The 17,120-nt window shown below is 48.4% G+C and overlaps 1 protein-coding gene across 6 annotated transcripts in view; it reads right to left on the reverse strand.

Annotated features, from left to right (window-relative positions):
* SDHC (succinate dehydrogenase complex subunit C) overlaps window positions 1-16,791 on the reverse strand; it is a 25,995-nt gene extending 9,204 nt beyond the window's left edge. For 4 of the 6 annotated variants that reach the window (XR_007770472.1, XR_007770470.1, XR_007770471.1 and 1 more), the window contains exons 1-5: window positions 16,695-16,791; window positions 8,135-8,191; window positions 6,334-6,435; window positions 5,278-5,339; window positions 477-640 (exon numbers count right to left, since the gene is read on the reverse strand). Coding sequence is in view for 3 of the 6 variants with exons in the window: in XM_050929979.1 (XP_050785936.1) it covers window positions 477-640; window positions 5,278-5,339; window positions 6,334-6,435; window positions 8,135-8,191; window positions 16,695-16,714 (405 nt within the window). In the remaining 3 variants the exon portion in view is untranslated. The remainder of the gene's footprint in view (window positions 1-476; window positions 641-5,277; window positions 5,340-6,333; window positions 6,436-8,134; window positions 8,192-16,694) is intronic. The other 2 variants (XM_050929980.1, XM_050929981.1) reach the window with 2 other exon arrangements.
* Window positions 16,792-17,120: the final 329 nt, after the last annotated feature.

The raw sequence follows: 17,120 nt of genomic DNA on the forward strand, positions 1-17,120 counted from the left end.
TGAAGTTACAGAAACACAAGACGACATTATCTGCAGCAAAAGCAGCACATCTTGTTCCCACATTGGGGAGCCAATATTCTCTTCAGCTGTTTTTTAAATCCGCAAAGTTCTCCTATGCTGAGATACTGTCTCCCAAGTTTCAGCCCAGGGCAAATATTAAGGGCTAGTTTCTATAAAGGGACTATGGTAGACCACAGACAGATGTAATATAATATTAATATATAACATAACATGGCTATTGTGAGCTGATATTAACACTGAAAAACAGTCATTTTGGAGGGTCTCACATTGTCACATGACAATGACATTATAAGCTGGGGATATTAAACAAGAGGTAACACTTTCAGAAGTGCCAAAGTGACAAGTCACGTTGGAAGATGAGACTTAGGCACTTCTGAAAGTATTACCCCAGATGCCCACCCAACTCCCTGCACCTTAGACAGACACATACATACAGCTCCATCAAGGCTACTCACAAGGTGTCGGATTCCGTTCCAGGTGTGATACGTAAGGGGGAAAGCCAAAGCAAACTTAGCAGAGTAGATAAGTGCAGGCCCCAGGCTAAGCGATTTCACAAATGCCAGGTAATAGGGGAACTGTTCTGGGAGAATCAAGGCAGCCAGGCCAAAGAGAGAGACTCCTGGAAAAGAAAGAATCCACAAGTCAAATCAGCTGCAATGTTAGCCAGCAGCTTACTCAGCAGGAAAGAGAGAGCCCTGCAAGATAATCAGCACTCCCCAGCTGGAAGCCAGGGGCTCCTACTCCCGGGGCCTGAAAAGCCAATGCAAACAAAACGAGCCAACTTCTTCTCCCATTCTCCTGGTTCCTCTGCATCAGTACAGCACAGCTCTCACAGGGAGCGGCCTTCAATTCTGCACGTCATAGTGAGGAAACGGAAGGAGAGTTACTTTTATGTGATTAGTGCAGGAGAGGTCACTTTTTGTTCTGACACACTTATGCCTTTAAGAACAATTCCAGTCACAGTCTCAGCTTGGCTAAATAAACAAATAGCAACAGAACAGAAGGTCTGAGGTCACTTTGTTACCACAGTGTTACCCCCTGAAGTCAATGAAGCTATTAAGTACCTTACTGTTGGCCCCAGTCCAGCCAATACTGAAGTATGGGAGTATCTAGAGTCATGCGAGTAGCCCCCAGTGACTATTCCTGAGAGTACAGTGACACACACTCAAGCCTTTGCAGAATCAAGGCCTCAGTGCATAAGCCAAACTACCTGGGAATGCAAGTTTCAGAGGATCGCCTCAATGTCTGAAATGTAAAAGAAAAGCTCCACTAGAAAGTCCCCTAAAGTCCAGAAGAGTAGGAAAAATTATCTACTCGCCAATCACTAACCAGACAGACAGTTTAGGAGCCAAGCCCTGCAGCCCAATGGCACGTGCAGACATCAGTGAAGAAGCTGGCACACAAAATGAGACGGCTTGACATAAGTGAGCATGCTAACTGGAGAAGTGGTGGCAGCCTCTCTGTCATTTCTAGGCCAAGAGGCTTTTTACAGATGGTGCTGCCAAAAGAATAGGAGTGATCAAAGAGAAGAGCTAGCCAAGCCGTGATTAACCCTCCGGTCAGTGGAGCCCGATTGCTCTCCTCTGGTACATGGGCTTAAGCAGCTCTATCCACAGCAGTGCCAGCGCCTTCAAGCCAACTAGCTGCTTCCCAGCTCAGCCGCTTGTGGTTTCAATGGCCTCTGTGTTTGCCTTGAGAAAGTGCAGGAAACAAGTGCTCATGTAATTGCTGGCCTGGCCAGTGAAAGCAGAGCTCTCTGCTCTGTTCCATTTTGTTGGCTGCACAGCTGTCTAGTGAGACAGTGCAGCCAGTGTGGGGTTACCCTTTGGATTCTAAAGGTCTGGGGAGGAGGCCTCTTGCTGTTCCCATGGCAGAGGTCAACAAAGGGCTCATTTTGTGAGTAATAAATCCTCTTTTACAGGCAATGGCAACTTTGTGAGCTTGAACAACAACTAGCACAAAGGTTGCTGACCCCTCAGAAGTGCTGTGCCGAGTCTTCATTTATTCACTCTATTTTAAGGTTCTGCGTGCCGGTAATACATTTTAACATTTTTAGAAGGTCTCTTTCTATAAGTCTGTAATATAGAACTAAACTATTGTTGTATGTAAAATAAATAAGGTCTTTTAAATGTCAAAGCAGCTTCATTTAAAATTAAAACAAAACACAGTGCCCGCCAGACTGGTGGCCAGGACTCGGGCAGTGAGAGTGCCACTGAAAATCAGCTTGCCATAGGTTGCCTACCCCTGAACCAGCAGGTTCGATAGCACACTGGCTGCTGGCCAAGCCCCCCGCACAGAAAAGCAGGCATTTCCCAGCCCTCTGGGGAATGAGTAGCTTTGGGCTGGGGAGAATGACCAGCAGGACCACAAGGCTTGGACCATGTTGACAAACTACCTCTCTGCCTGGAACAGTGGGTGTCACTCTTCCTAGTATGGTATTACGGAGAAGGGCACATGGGCTAACTCAAAGGGCATTAGGGAATAAACCTGCTGGGCTCCTAAGATCCAGCAAGGAGACAAATTGTGCTGATGTAACAGTGATCTGCAGCAAGCACCCACGTTGGGTTAAAACACTGCTGTGCTCATTGTAGTTCACTTCTGTAACAGAATTCAAATGCTACTGACATTTGGCACCTGGCTGGACCTTCAGCTTTTCTACCATGTGACAATAATGCCTAGCTGCACAGATTAGCAATTCTGGGGTTTAACTGAGTGAAAGCCAAGAGGGAGGCAGGAAGCACATGGTCAGTTCAAGCCTTAAGGCCCAGCCTACACTAGACCCCCTTCAAACAAGCAACTCTGTCTAATGAGTCCATCTGGAAACAGCACCAAGGTTTCTAGCGCCATTTTTATCTAATCTTTAGTTAAATTCCCCCACTGGCAGAAGCAGAAGTTTTCTGGTCCTGAGACACAAGCTTTGCTGTGCATTTCATTTCAGATTCCACCCACCTTGTGGAAAGCAATGTGGGGGGGGGAGGGGGGGACCTCTGCTCAAAGACATTCCCCACATTCCAGGTCCAAGCTTTAGGAGTTGGAGGAGAAGGAGGGCTGGTGAAGTTATTCTTAGCAGCCCCTCACTCTCTCCCTTTCCTTCCTGATCATTTTGCTCTAACAGCAGCACAACACAAAGACCTGAGTTAAATTTGGTACAGAGTCACAACTGGGGGGCTGTGAGGGCAGCACAGGTTCTAAAACCCACCTCCCTCCCTAGGCTTCAGAGTCTGAGCTGCAGCATCTACATAGCTCTTTTTAGCAAGGTAGCCCAAGCCCCAGAAACCCGAGTCTGTCGACCTGAGCTCTGAGACTTGCTGCCATGGGCTGTGTAGACAAATCCCGTGCGGGTGGAGCACAGAAGAGCAGAGCTCCAGGCATAGCTCTGCACTGGCTCTTGTCACTTGGGCCTATGGCTACATTTTCAAGTGGCCTCTCCCTTTGGGCGCCCAACTTCCAAACCCTGGGGCCAAATCCTCAGAGGTGCTGAGCACCCTCAGCTCCCATTGACTTCAACTGTGGTTGCAGGTCCTCACAGCTTTCCAGCAGTTGGAAATCGGGCACCTAAAGGGAAGGTCCAGTTTGGAAAACATAGGCCTGGGCCTCAGCACGTTCCCACCTGTATTGCTGCCTGGCTCTCGGGTCGCGAGAGGAAGAACAGTAAGGGTGCAGCGCCTTCTGCTCAGACACCCCTCCCCCTACAAAACACAGCTCCACCTCTTCCCAGCAGGATGAGCAGTAGCACAAACACTTTAAAGACCCAGATTCTTTACACAGCCAGAGAACAGGGAAGGGCCTTAGGAGAATGAGGGTCAGAAAGACTGTTAAGGTTTCAACGTTTGTGTTTTGGTTAAATGGTACAAGATCAAATTATCTGTTTGAACATGGTTTAGCGGCCCCAATTCTGGTGCCACCTACTCCCCCACCCAGTGTGCACTGTCAGTGTCTCTGTAGGGCGCCCTAACTGGGAAGGCAGCAGCTGTGTCTGTATGAGACCTTGATCCATGACGAAGGTTCCTAGGCACTACAGTAATACAAATAATGAATACCTGCAGAAAGCTTAGAAAACCCATTTGAATCTGAACTTGCTCTTTCGATTTATACCTGATGAGTGGCTTCCCCACACTGGGGTTCTTGCTTGGGGCAGCAGCCCTTTAACGGGAAGCCACGGCAAAGCAAAAGCGAACCCCACTTTGCATTTATACTGCGGCACCTCATGTGAGAGCCAGTCCCCACCAAACAAAAATGAAGCCCTGGGAGGGTAAGTGACTTGCTGTGCGATTTCAAGCAAGGGAGTGGCAGATTTCAGACCAGAATGCAGGTTTTCTGACTCCCAGGCTCTAACCAACAGAAAATGCTGCCTCCTTGACTTTCCCAGGAAGGGTACCACTTACATATGGCACACATGCAGGGCACCGGGTCTGACAAGGTACAGGACTCTGGACACTAGTGCACAGAGCCCTGCACGGATACACTTTATATCTGCGGATATAAAGTGGATATCCAAGGAGCTGCAGGGCCAGTGACCAGGCCCTGTACCGCAGCAGTGAAAGCAGCAGCATGTCAGGCTACCTCTTGCAGGAGTTGGCACCCAGCCTGGACAGCTCTGAGGATCAGACTGTACCACCTCAGCCCTGCCCACTGCTCACCAGCAGCTATCCCTCATCCCACTAGTGTGGAAGCCTGCTTCCAGACAGGAGACACACACTGCTGTGTGGATGGGACAGAAGCATGCAAGCCATTTGCATACACTAGGGACCAGGGACAGCTGCCAGTGAGCTTGGTGCCCACCCCAATGGTCAGGGTTGGGGGCAGTACAGCCACACCAGAGGAGCTGCCCGGGCTGGGTACTGGCTCCTGAGAGCAGTGGCCCAACATGCTGCTGCTTTCGCCACTGCGGTTCCTGGCCCTGCTGTTCTCACTCATTGTCACTAGAGCCCTGCAGCTCCACAGATATCCACGGATATAAATTGCGTATCCACGCAGGGCTCTACCAGTATATGTGGCAAGACACAGCTTGCAGAAGGAAAAGAATGAGATTAGGAGCAATGGGTATTTATTTGTGCAGTCAGTACAGCCCATTACAGATCCCAGCTGTAGCAACTACAGCAGAGACACTCCAACTCCTTGCCTTGAGGACTAGGTAATCAACAGAACGAAAGGCAAGTTGTCTCAGGATTAGTGACTGCAAATGGAAGCTCTCTATACTGGTGCTGACCAAGGCCCGTCTACTCCCGAAGGTACCTGAGGCAGAGAATCACACACCTGCACTCATTGCAACACCAGTGCCACGGTGGCCGATGGACATCATCATAGGCAGAGACCACCTGCAAAACAACAGACCTTGTCAAAAAGATGAGCCACTCATGGAGTGTTGGGATATGCAAACAGAACATCTGGGGTGTCTGAAGCATGCTAGAGGCGAGATAGTCAAGGGAGAAGCCTGAGGTAATGCGAGGGTGAAGGACAGGCTGGAAGCCTTCCAGACAAACTGGGAACTCACATAAAATTGTTGAGAAGGGGCACAGAGGCAGAGGCATGACCAATCTATTCCCAGATCGCTCTGTGCTGCTGGCTGTGTATTTCTGCACTCAGAATTATTCAAGGAATCTAGCCAGAAGGAAAATGGGCAGGGAATTTGCAGGGGTAGCTCAGGAATGACAAACCCCACTGGCAGGAATCCTGGGAGGGAGAAAGCCCATGTTTGCTGGGAGGATTGGGGGAGAGTGCAAGGCTGCTGCTGATTCAGAGGGGTAAGGCAGGATTCAGGCTCCCAGACACACATACAGAAATGAGAAAAATCCCAACACAACAGGAAATTCACCACAAGAGAATCAGATCAAGGAAACAGCCCAATGCAGAGACACTGAAGAGGTGTGCTCTGGTGGCCTCACATGATCCCCTTCCTGTGCCTCAGGTCACCCTAACACCCTTTGGACTTGGGTTTTTGGGGGAAATAATCCTTTGATCCAGTCTAGTGCTTTCCATCACAGACATTAGAGGGCTCTGAAGACATTAACTAGGGCTCACAACCCCTTGAGGTGGGTCAGTTTCATTATTGCCATTGCAGAGATGAAGAAACTGTCACCAGTGGGAAAGTAACACTCCATCGCTCAAAGTCTCAGAATGTCTACGACAGAGCTAGAAATAAAAGCCAGGTCTCCCACTTCTCTGCCTCAACCACAAAGCAGGTGCTCCCTGACAACTAAAGGGAACATACAGAGTTCTTTCCACATGAAGGGGAGGATGCAGAGGGTTAAGTCCTCTGCCAGACTCTGGGATGTAACCCCACAGAGATGCAGACGCCTCTGGAGTTCTTACTTGTAGATGGTGATATGAGGGGACATGGGACGGTTCGACTGGGTATTTTTATCCCAAAATTGAGCCATCTCCTCCTTTGCTGCTGTTCCCATGGGGACCACGCTGGAACAAAAGGAGAGGAAGGAAGTCAGAGGAGTAAAAGGAAGAGCAAGAGAATTAAGTGACTCAGATTTACCCTGTGCCTGCAGAACATCACTGTCTGAGCAGGACTGTTCCAGGTCCACAGGGCAACACCAGAGGGGCATTTCACCTTGCACAACTGTACATCCCATGAGAGACAGCTCATCCGTCTCCACATCAGCACAAGTCAAACCAACCACACACAATGCCCCTCCCACTGAGCAGCTTTTCGCTCCTTGCAGTTTTATCCTGAAACAGGAAAACTACCTGAACCATGGGCACAGTTCTGAAAATGGGGCCAGCTCATAGCTGCCCTGCAAGACAGCACCTAGAAAAAGAACTAAAGGGCAGAATAAACATGACATCAGGTCTGCATGAAGCCCAAGGAAGATGCAGTGAGGCCATGAGTGAGAATGGAGATGCCAGGGAAGCAGGCTTCTGACATGAATTCATCTCCTCCATTCCCAGCTCATCGAGGAGTATTTATTTATTAAAATTGTTAAATCCATTATAGGTGCCATCCAGTGGTCTGGGCAGCAAGCCCACAACTTCAAAATTACAACTTTAACAAGGACTGCCCATAAATATATCCACATCAACCCACCCTCCTCAGCCAAAAGGAGAAAGATAGGCTTCACAGCAGGTGTGGTAGGGTAACAAAACTGGGCCTTGGTGGACTTGTGGGTGGAGGCAGAGTTCCAAACTAGAACCCCTAACAAAAGCTGCCAGCTCAAGTACCTCTGCTGGTCTCAACTGCAGTAATGCAGCACGGAGCTCTAGAAAAACAGGAGGTGACACAGTCAGGGGCAGCTCTCAGCATTTCATAATAAAACTTAGGATGGTGAGACAGTGCTGTGCTCAGTTCCATACTGATTTCCCTAGTTCTCCCAACCTGAAAAGCACCATCCACAGCCGAGTCAGATTATTAGCTGTCTGATAACATGTTATGCAAGGCTGATACCATGCAACCTGCTCTTTACTGCCACAGTAATTGCACATTGTACCAAAGAAAGACCTTGTAATTTCATGTTCCTGAGATAACTCAGCAATTACTCTTACAGCTTGATTTAGCCAAAAAAACCAAAAAGCAACAGCTTCCCTCACCCCCCATTGAGCCCAGCTGCGCTGCTTGCATGGAGGATTTCTGTTGTTCATACCTTTGTTAGGTATAAAGTTACTGTGTACACTGCACTGCAGCTTACACAGAATGACAGCAGTGACGGGCAAAGCATAGGGATGCAACATAGTGGCTGATGCACCTGTACGGCACGCAAATCCCAATCAATGCTGACCCCATAAGAGGCTCTCTCAAAGTGAGCCTGCTTTTATTCCGGTTACACTATTCTAATCCAACTGCGTTTGCACATATTCATCACTGACACCTTCAACAACAGCCAGGCCCAGGACTAACACACACCCCAGCCTCCAGCCAGGAGTTTATTTTATCCCAAGATACAATTATTCCCTCACAAAAGAAACAGCTGCAGGTTATTTAACTAGTCACATATTTATCATGTAATGACATAGTAAATACCCTGCCAACACATGGCACCTGCCAGATATCTGAATGGTTAGAATTAATAAGCAGGTAGAACATGCACAGGCAGTGAAGTCTTAGAAGGGATCCCTTAGGGAGAAAGGAATTAATCCCTTTACTCTCAATAAAGCCTCAAAAACTCACTGTCGCACAGAAAGGCTGGGGCCGAGCCGAGTCCACAGGCAACGCTGACCCACATGTCTGCAAAAAAAGAAGATGGAAAGAGCTCTGTGAATGTCGGCTAGACACTGAAAGGGGTAAATGCACACAATACAGGGGCATTTTTATAACCAGGAACAGAGGAGACCACAGTTTAATGCCTGATGTTTTAAGAGTGAGCCTGGGGGATGAGGAATTATTTTTAACACCACTTGTAATGCTGAGCCTAGCTGTTAGACTCTCCAGACTCTGCCCAAGAGTTCTCTCTTTATGATACCCTGTAATTACCATACTGAGCTGTAATACCCTGCTAATAAGACAGGCATAAACAGTACTCTGCACTAACAGCGAGGCTAATGCAGGCCATTCTTCACCCTCAGGAGAAGCAATTATCAGGACTGGGTGGTAAATGTCCCAGAAAGGCGTGCCTGCCAAGCACTATGAAAAGATCTAGTTCAGTCTACAGCTCTTCAAGCCTCTGAAATAAAGAAATCACCAACTTTCCTCTTAAAAGCTCTTTTTCATTATATTGTTTCACCCCTGCTATTCATTATTCTCTGAGTGTTAGCGAGAAGGCAGGTCAATGTCATGGCCCAATGCACACAGTATTTCAGGCACATCAACACTGGAGGTGGGAGATAAATAAGGTTTTTATGGTCCCCAAAGCAGTGGGAGCCATTCTCTACAGATCAATTGCAGTAATTGTGACTCTGACATTCAAGGGCATTTCTCCAGCAAGAGGCGCAGAGCCAGGCCTCCAATCCAGCCACAGCTCAAGAGTTTGCAGATGTGGGTTGGAATCTACAGCATCCGCTCTCTGTCCCAAGTTACTGTCAAGGACAAGGCACAAAAGACAGCACTTCATTTCCTGGTGACATGATTAGAATTAAGTGTATAACAACACTCCACACTTTCATCTACACCACACTGACAAACATTAATTAACCCTCAGATGCATGCAGACTGCATCTGCTCCAGCATGTCAGGAAATCTCCCACTGTTTCATTAACACCAGTCCGTAAACATAGTGCTGGTATTTTTAACCATCCCCCAACAGATCTGGAGGACACAGTGATAAAAACATCTGAGGACCAGACCCTCAACAGGGCGTCATAGCTTCACTGACCTCAACTAAACTATAAACATTTACATAAATCGAAGCTCTGACTCCTGGACACCATCTACATAGATGGCAGAAGACAAGATTTTCAAAAAAAAATGACAGCGTACACAAAATGACAGGGCTGACGGCTCTGCCTTGTTTTACAATTTACTTAGTCTTTAGTGCAGGGACCTTCTTTTTATTGTTTGTACAGCACCTAGCACAACAGGGCCATGGTCCACGCCTTGGGCCCTTAAGCTCTACTGCAATTCAAAACAAAACAACAAAGAAGGGAAAAGAACACACAGTTATCCAATGACTTGACCAAGGTCACACTGTGAGTTAGATGGCAGAGCCCGCATTAGCAATTCAGAACCTCCTGTCTCCCAAGATCAATTCACCGCCCCTATTAAGATAAGCACTGTCTGGGTTAATCTAGTTTATGGTGCTCGATTCACAATGCAGTTCTCTGCAGTGTCTTTCATTATGGTAATTACTACGACAAAACACGTTCAGGATGAGGGCTTCCAGCGTGGCCAGATTCCTCCCCTAATCTCTCTCCAAATTCTGTCAGTGGAAGATTCTTCTAGAAGCTGGAGGCAAACTGAACAAGGAACACAGCTAAACAAATCTGGCATTTCTGCAATGCGGGGAGGATGGAGGATCCAGAGGCGAGGAAGCAAGCGGGATTCAGGATTCCCTGCTCTGCCACAGACTCCTTGTATGACCTTGGGCAAGTCACACAGTCTCTGTGCCTCGGTTCCCACCTGAATAAAGGGGATAATAGCCCTACCCTGCCTCATAGGAGGTTGTGAGAATAAACACATTAAAGATTGTGAAGTGCTCAGATATTACAGTAATTGGGGTCATATATGTACCTTGGATTAAAAAAAATAGTGCATTTGGCAGTTTTGGGAGATGCAGACAGAAAGCTAGTTAGAATTGTATTTATCAGCAGGGGAAGAGGGTATTAATGTTTGCATCAGCATATGTGCAGAGACTGCGATCAGAGAGCACATTAAAATGCACATATGTAATCCAATGCAAATGTCACACTACATGCACGGGCAAGTTGCTTCTATTTTAACGTCTGGGCTTAGTCTATGCACATCCAGGGCCCAATTTACCATTGTCCTACATTTTGTGGAGTTGTTTCAAAGTGCTGCACAGTGAGTTTAGAATGCCACCAAAAAAACATCAGATTGATAGGAGTGTAATATACTATGCAAAGTGCAGGGAAATGACGAATCAGACTCTTGCTGCTCACTTAGAGCTGCCCTTGGATTCTGTGACAGGAACTGAGTCTATGCACACCTCGGAAAGCTTTCCACCCAAGCCATGTTTCTTTCCATCCATACCACACCAAGCCTAAAACTGTCTTTTAAAACAAAAAAGGTAAGAAAATATCTAGAAAAAAACCACCACCTTTGTTAACCTTGATTCCAGTGAGAAAAGGTGTATAAGTAACTCAAGAGGGAGTGTGGGGGGGCAGGGACATTAAGACTTCATTTGGTCAAATATTGGGAAGCTGGGAAAATTGAAATTAAAGCTCAAAATTGAAGAGACACTTATTACACAACTAGTGGTAATTCTCCTCCCATATCATTGCCCACCCAACATGCAGTAGATCAGGGAACAGTCTTATGTGTGACACCAACAATACATGCCACCAGACTTTCTGTACTGAACCCATAACTTACAAAGCTGTGCAAATGGCTAATTATCCTCACTTTAAAAAATGCACCTTATTTCCCATTTGAATTTTTCTACTTGCAACTTCCAGCCACTGGTTCTTGTATATTTAACTGGACCCATGTGTCCGCTAGAATAAAGAACCCTCTAATAGTACATCTTCTCCCTGCGCTGGCAGTTACAGACTTCAGAAGATGGGGGATCAGCAAGGGATTCCATTGCTGTGTGTTGTGGAATGAACTCAGTGGCGTCTTCAGAGATTATGGATTCAGTTTAGTAGGCTCTCAAAGTGCTCCTTCCAGCACTGTTTTAATGGCTACATTGTCCTTGAGAAGGGTGGAGCCATCCTGGGAATGTAAGGGGGTTGGGCCTTTTGAGCTTGGCCCATCTAGAGCTTTTGTTGCTTGAAAGAAGCTTCCCATGTCATCCTGGTCTACGAAACCCTGGATCTCAGAGGACCTTCTCTTGCCACCACTTGTTTTTGATGTCATGTAGCCTCCTTTGAACTTTGGCTTTGAGCGGATGTTAGACCTCATGTTCTTGTCCGTCAGATAAATCATTTTGCCAGTTACAGAATGCTTTTCTCTTCTTTTGAATTAATACTAGGATTTCCTCGTTGTTTTTAATCAAACCAGTCTTGCCGATGAGCGAAATATCCTATGGTTTCAGCACATGCACTGTGAATAGTATTTTTAAGTTGATCCCAGTGCTCTTGAATGTCACTGATGTTGTCAGGCAAGTCAGAGAGTTTCCTATCTTCTGAGGAAGTACAGTGTGCCATCACCCAGATAAAAATAATCACCAGGCACCAGGCCTAGACGGCATCCCAGCTGAGGTTTTTAAAGCTGGTGGAACAGTGCCCCAGCATAAACTTTGCCAATTCCTTGACAAAATCTGGACCTGTGAAGAAATTCCACCTGACTTTAAGAAGGCCAACATTGTTACAATATTCAAGATGAGACAAATCTTTGTGCGGGAACTACAGAGATATTGCCCTCCTCTCCGTCGTAGAGCAGATCCTTGCCTGGATCCTATTAAACCACCACCTCCCTCTTGCCGAGGAACTCCTCCCCGAATCAGTGTGGCTTCAGAACACCCTGAGCACAACTGACATGATCTTCATGGCACAACAGATTCAGGAGAAGTGCAGAGAGCAACACCAGGAACTGCTCATGGCATTCATCGACCTAACCAAGGCCTTTGACTCTTATCAATCGTGATGCCCTATGGATGGTCCTGGATAGGTTTCGTTGTCCACAGAAATGTATTTCCATCATCAAACTATTCTATGATGGGATGACTGCCCCACCATTTTGTGCAATGGCTCAGAGATCGAACCATTCATCATTCATACAGGTGTCAAGCAGGGCGGTGTCACTGCTCCAACACTGTTCTCCATTTACCTTGCCGTGATCCTGATTCTCATCTGCGACAGTCCTCCTGACAGAATCAGGATTATCGTATCGTATGGATGGCCAACTTCTCAATCTCCTACGTCTCCAAACAAAATTTAAGATCACAAGAACTGGCATCACGGATTCAGTGTGCAGATGATTGTGTCATCTTTGCGTACACAGCGGCCGACCTGCAAAGCACCCTAAATCTTTTCGCAGATCCTATCACAGCTTGGGTCTCTCTCTCAATATCAGGAAAACCAAGGTATTCTACCAGCCCTCACCTGCATAAACTACTCTTCATACTTCACAAATCACCATCAGCAGAGAACCCCTGGAAAATGTGGACCATTTCCCATATCTTATCAGCCACCTCTTCCAAACAACTGGCATTGACACAGAAATCGAACACAGGATCCACTGGGTTGGTGGATTCTTTGGAAGACTACTCAAACGAGTCTTCAATGATAGGGATCTACAAACAGGTACTAAGATCTTGGTTTACAAGGCAGTTGTCATCCCCACCCTTCTCTATGGGTGAGAGACCTGGGTAACCCACAAACAACATCTCAAGCAGCTGGAGTGGTTCCAGCAGTACTGCCCCAGGAGGATTCTCAGGATCAGGTGGAAAGACCGACGCACTAACATCAGCGTTCTCTCTGCAGCCAACATCAGCAGTGTAGAAGCGCAGATCATGAAACATCAACTCTACTGGGCTGGTCACTGTGTAAGTATGCCTGACACTTGCCTCCCAAATCAAGTACTCTTCTCTCAGTTAAGCCAGGGAAGAAGAGATTGTGGAGGGCAGCAGAAGCACTTCAAGGACATATTGAAAGTACACCTTAAAAAGGGAGGCATCGATCCATCAAACTGGGAGGACTTGAACACAGAGGCATCACACTAAACATCAAGCCATAGCCCACTTTGAGGAGAACAGATGTGCTCATGAGACAGAAGCAACAACGGAGTAAAGAAAGGGCATAACACTAGCTAACAACTATGTCTCCTCCAAGATTACACCTGTCACTTCTGTGGGAAAATCAGCAGGGCTAAAAACCGGGCTCCTCAGCCACTTAAAAACCCATCGATAAATCCCTTTGGCAGACATCATCCTCACACTGAGGGATAGCCAAAGAAGAAGAGGTATAGCCATGCTCAAGTCACCTCTTAACCTTCTCATCAAATAAACTAAACAGATTCAGATCCTTTAGTCTTCCACTGTAAGGCAAGCTTTCCAGCACTCAGATCACTCTTGAGGCTCTTCTTTGAACTTTTTCCCAAATATTCAACAGCCTTTCTAAAGCAGGGACAACAAAATTGGACACAGTAGTACTTTAGTTACCAGCAACATATTGAGATACCACCACAGACTACAGTGAGATCAACCTTCATCTGCTAAAGGAAACCAGAACTCCTGTTTACCAGAGCCAATGTTCACCCATTCCTAGGGCCCTACCAAATGCACAGCCATGAAAAACATGTCACAGACTGTGAAATCTGGTCTTTTGTGTACTTTTACCCTATACTATAGAGATTTCATGGGAAAGACCAGCATGTCTCAAACTGAGGGTCCCAATCCAAAAGGGGACTGCAGGGGGAGGGGAGTGTCGTGGTATTGCCACCCTTATTTCTGTGCTGCTGCCTTCACAGCTGGGCAGCCAGAAAGTGGCGGCTGCTGGCTGAGGGCCCAGCTCTAAAGGCAGCAGCGCAGAAGTAAGAGTGGCTATACCATACCATGCCACCCTTACTTCCACTCCTAGCCAGCAGCTGCCACTCTCCAGCCACCCAGCTCCGAAGGCAGCACCAACGCCAGTAGCTGCGCAAAAGTAAGGGTGGCAATACCATGACCCCCCAATAACTTTTGAAGAAAAAAACACACACACACACAATATACCCTTTTGGGGCAGGACCCCTACAGTTACAACACCATGAAATTTCAGATTTAAATATCTGGAATCATGAAATTTACAATTTTTAAGATCCTATGACCATACAATTGACCAAAATGAACCATGAATTTGATAGTGTCCATATGACACTGGCAAAGGTACATCATCATTCTGCCACACAGTCACTGCAGCAGCGGCAATAAATGAGAACACAGTCACAGATATACCTGTTGCTCAGCGACTTACCCTGTGTTGGTTAGTACTATGTTGTGATACCTTTAAAGACGATCTGAATGCGGAAAAGTGCTTGTCTTTTGCAGGGACTGTTGGGTATTTGTTTTTTTTTTCCTAATTTATGACCAATGAGAAAGGCCAAAATAATTATACTGGTCCAACCATAAGAACATAAGAACGGCCATACTGGGTCAGACCAAAGGTCCATCTAGCCCAGTATCTGTCTACCGACAGTGGCCAATGCCAGGTGCCCCAGAGGGAGTGAATCTAACAGGCAATGATCAAGTGATCTCTCTCCTGCCATCCATTTCCATCCTCTGACAAACAGAGGCTAGGGACACCATTCCTTACCCATCCTGGCTGATAGCCATTTATGGACTTCACCACCATGAATTTATCCAGTTCTCTTTTAAACGCTGTTATAGTCCTAGCCTTCACAACCTCCTCAGGTAAGGAGTTCCACAAGTTGACTGTGCACTGCATGAAGAAGAACTTCCCATAATACAAGAACTAGGGGTCACCAAATGAAATTAATAGGCAGCAGGTTTAAAACAAATAAAAGGAATAAGTAAATAACTTCTCCTTATCCACTTTCTCCACATCACTCATGATTTTATATACCTCTATCATATCCCCCCCACCCCTTAGTCTCCTCTTTTCCAAGCTGAAGAGTCCTAGCCTCTTTAATATTTCCTCATATGGGACCCTCTCCAAACCCTTAATCATTTTAGTTGCCCTTTACTGAAAGCTAGTGCCAATATATCTTTTTTGAGGTGAGGAGACCACAACTCTACATAGTATTCGAGATGTGGGCGTACCGTGGATTTATACAAGGGCAATAAGATATTCTCAGTCTTATTCTCTATCCCCTTTTTAATGATTCCTAACACCCTGTTTGCTTTTTTGACCACCTCTGCACGGACATCTTCAGAGGACTATCCACGATGACTCCAAGATCTTTTTCCTGACTCACTGTAGCTAAATTAGCCCCCATCATATTGTGGGGATGCAGTTATACTCATATATAGGTATCTTATACTGGGTTATTGTAGCTGTGTTACCTAATATCCTGGGACCAAGGTGGGTGAGATCTGAAAGAGAGCGCTTCTTACACTCCAAAGGTCCTCTCTCTATCACCAGCAAAGCTGGTCCAGGGAAAGATATCATCTCACCCACCTCATCTCTCTTATATAGGGACAAGTTATTCCCTTTCCCATATGGGGATAAGTTACACAGGTATAAATGTGTCCGCACTGGGATGGTTTACACCACATTGCTAAACTAGTACAGTTAAAGCTGTACAATGTTTGTGTCAACACAAGCCTGCACTCACAGTTCTAAGATACAGGGTCAGGCTACACAGGCATCTGCCAGCTTAGTTTAGACAGTGCACGGTGACCATAAATGTCTAACTTAGCTCTCCCCACATGCCACATGAAAGTGAGGGGAACCGACGATGCGTTTAGGGCCTTAAGGATCTTTTGCTTATTAACACCGCAGAATTTCCTGCCCTTACAGTGCTTTGTGTTTCAGACAAGCCTGTTAGGGCCTCGCCCCGGCAGCGGGAGTCGGTCAGGCTTCACTGCAGGTCACGGAGGCTGTTGCCTTGGCCTAGTTCCGCGCCCCTGGAGGCAGGAGCAGCTCCGCTGCAGGTGACCGGGGGAAGCCAGGGGCAGGGTCCCAGCGCTGCTCCGAGCCCTCCAACGCTTCCACCCTGTCCAGAAGCGCAGCCACATCACAGGCCGTCACCGGCCCGCCCGCCACGGGGCTCTCCACCGCACGGCCGCCACCCCCCTGCCGGGCCTCTCCTTCCTCCGCCCGCCCCGCCCCGCCGGCCCCCCCCCGGCCCGTCCCGCTACCCGCTCCTGCCCCGCCCCTGCTCCGCCGGCCCGTCCCGCCCCGCTACCCGCCCCTGCTCCGCCGGCCCGTCCCGCTACCCGCCCCCGCCCAGCCGGCCCGGCCCGGCCCGCCACCCGCCCCCGCTCCGCCGGCCCGTCCCCGCCCCGCCAGGGCCCCCCCCCCGGCCGGTCCCGCTACCCGCCCCTGCTCCGCCGGCCCGTCCCGTCCCGCTACCCGCCCCGCCAGGGCCCCCCCCCGGTCCGCCGGGCCTCCCCTGCCTCCCCCCAGACATCCCCGCTACCCGCCGGGCCTCCCCCTGGCCCATCCCGCTACCCGAGCGCCCCACGGTCGCCAAATCTCCAGCCTCCACCCCCCCCCCGACTCCCATTCGTCACCTCAGCAAAGCAGCCGCCATCTTGAAACGCTCCGAGGTCCGGAAGTGACCTCAGACGTACAATTTACGTCCGCCTGCCCTACTTCCGGTCCCGGCGGGGGGAGGGGCGGTTCCTTGTCTCCTAGCCGGGATTGGCCCCCAGCCCCGGGCCCCGCCGCGCGCACGGGTGTGGAGCGGGGCTGGGAGCCGGGGCGCCCGGGGTCTGTTAGGGACTCGCTCTCCGGCCCAGGGCAAGGCACCGGCTCGGAGCCGGCTGGGTTAACGTCAGTAGGCGCGTGGTCCAGCCGCCGCTCCCTCCCTCCGGGTGTTCGCCCACCCCACGTGGGCGGGGGCAGTGACGGTGCTTGTTCAGCCCCACCACGTATTTTCAATGGAAGCAGAAATGTCGTGGTCGGGAGCTCTGAGGATACAATGTGCCCTCTAAATG

The sequence above is a fragment of the Gopherus flavomarginatus genome, chromosome 20 (assembly GCF_025201925.1).
Source record: "Gopherus flavomarginatus isolate rGopFla2 chromosome 20, rGopFla2.mat.asm, whole genome shotgun sequence".
Classification (NCBI taxonomy): Eukaryota; Metazoa; Chordata; order Testudines; family Testudinidae; genus Gopherus; species Gopherus flavomarginatus.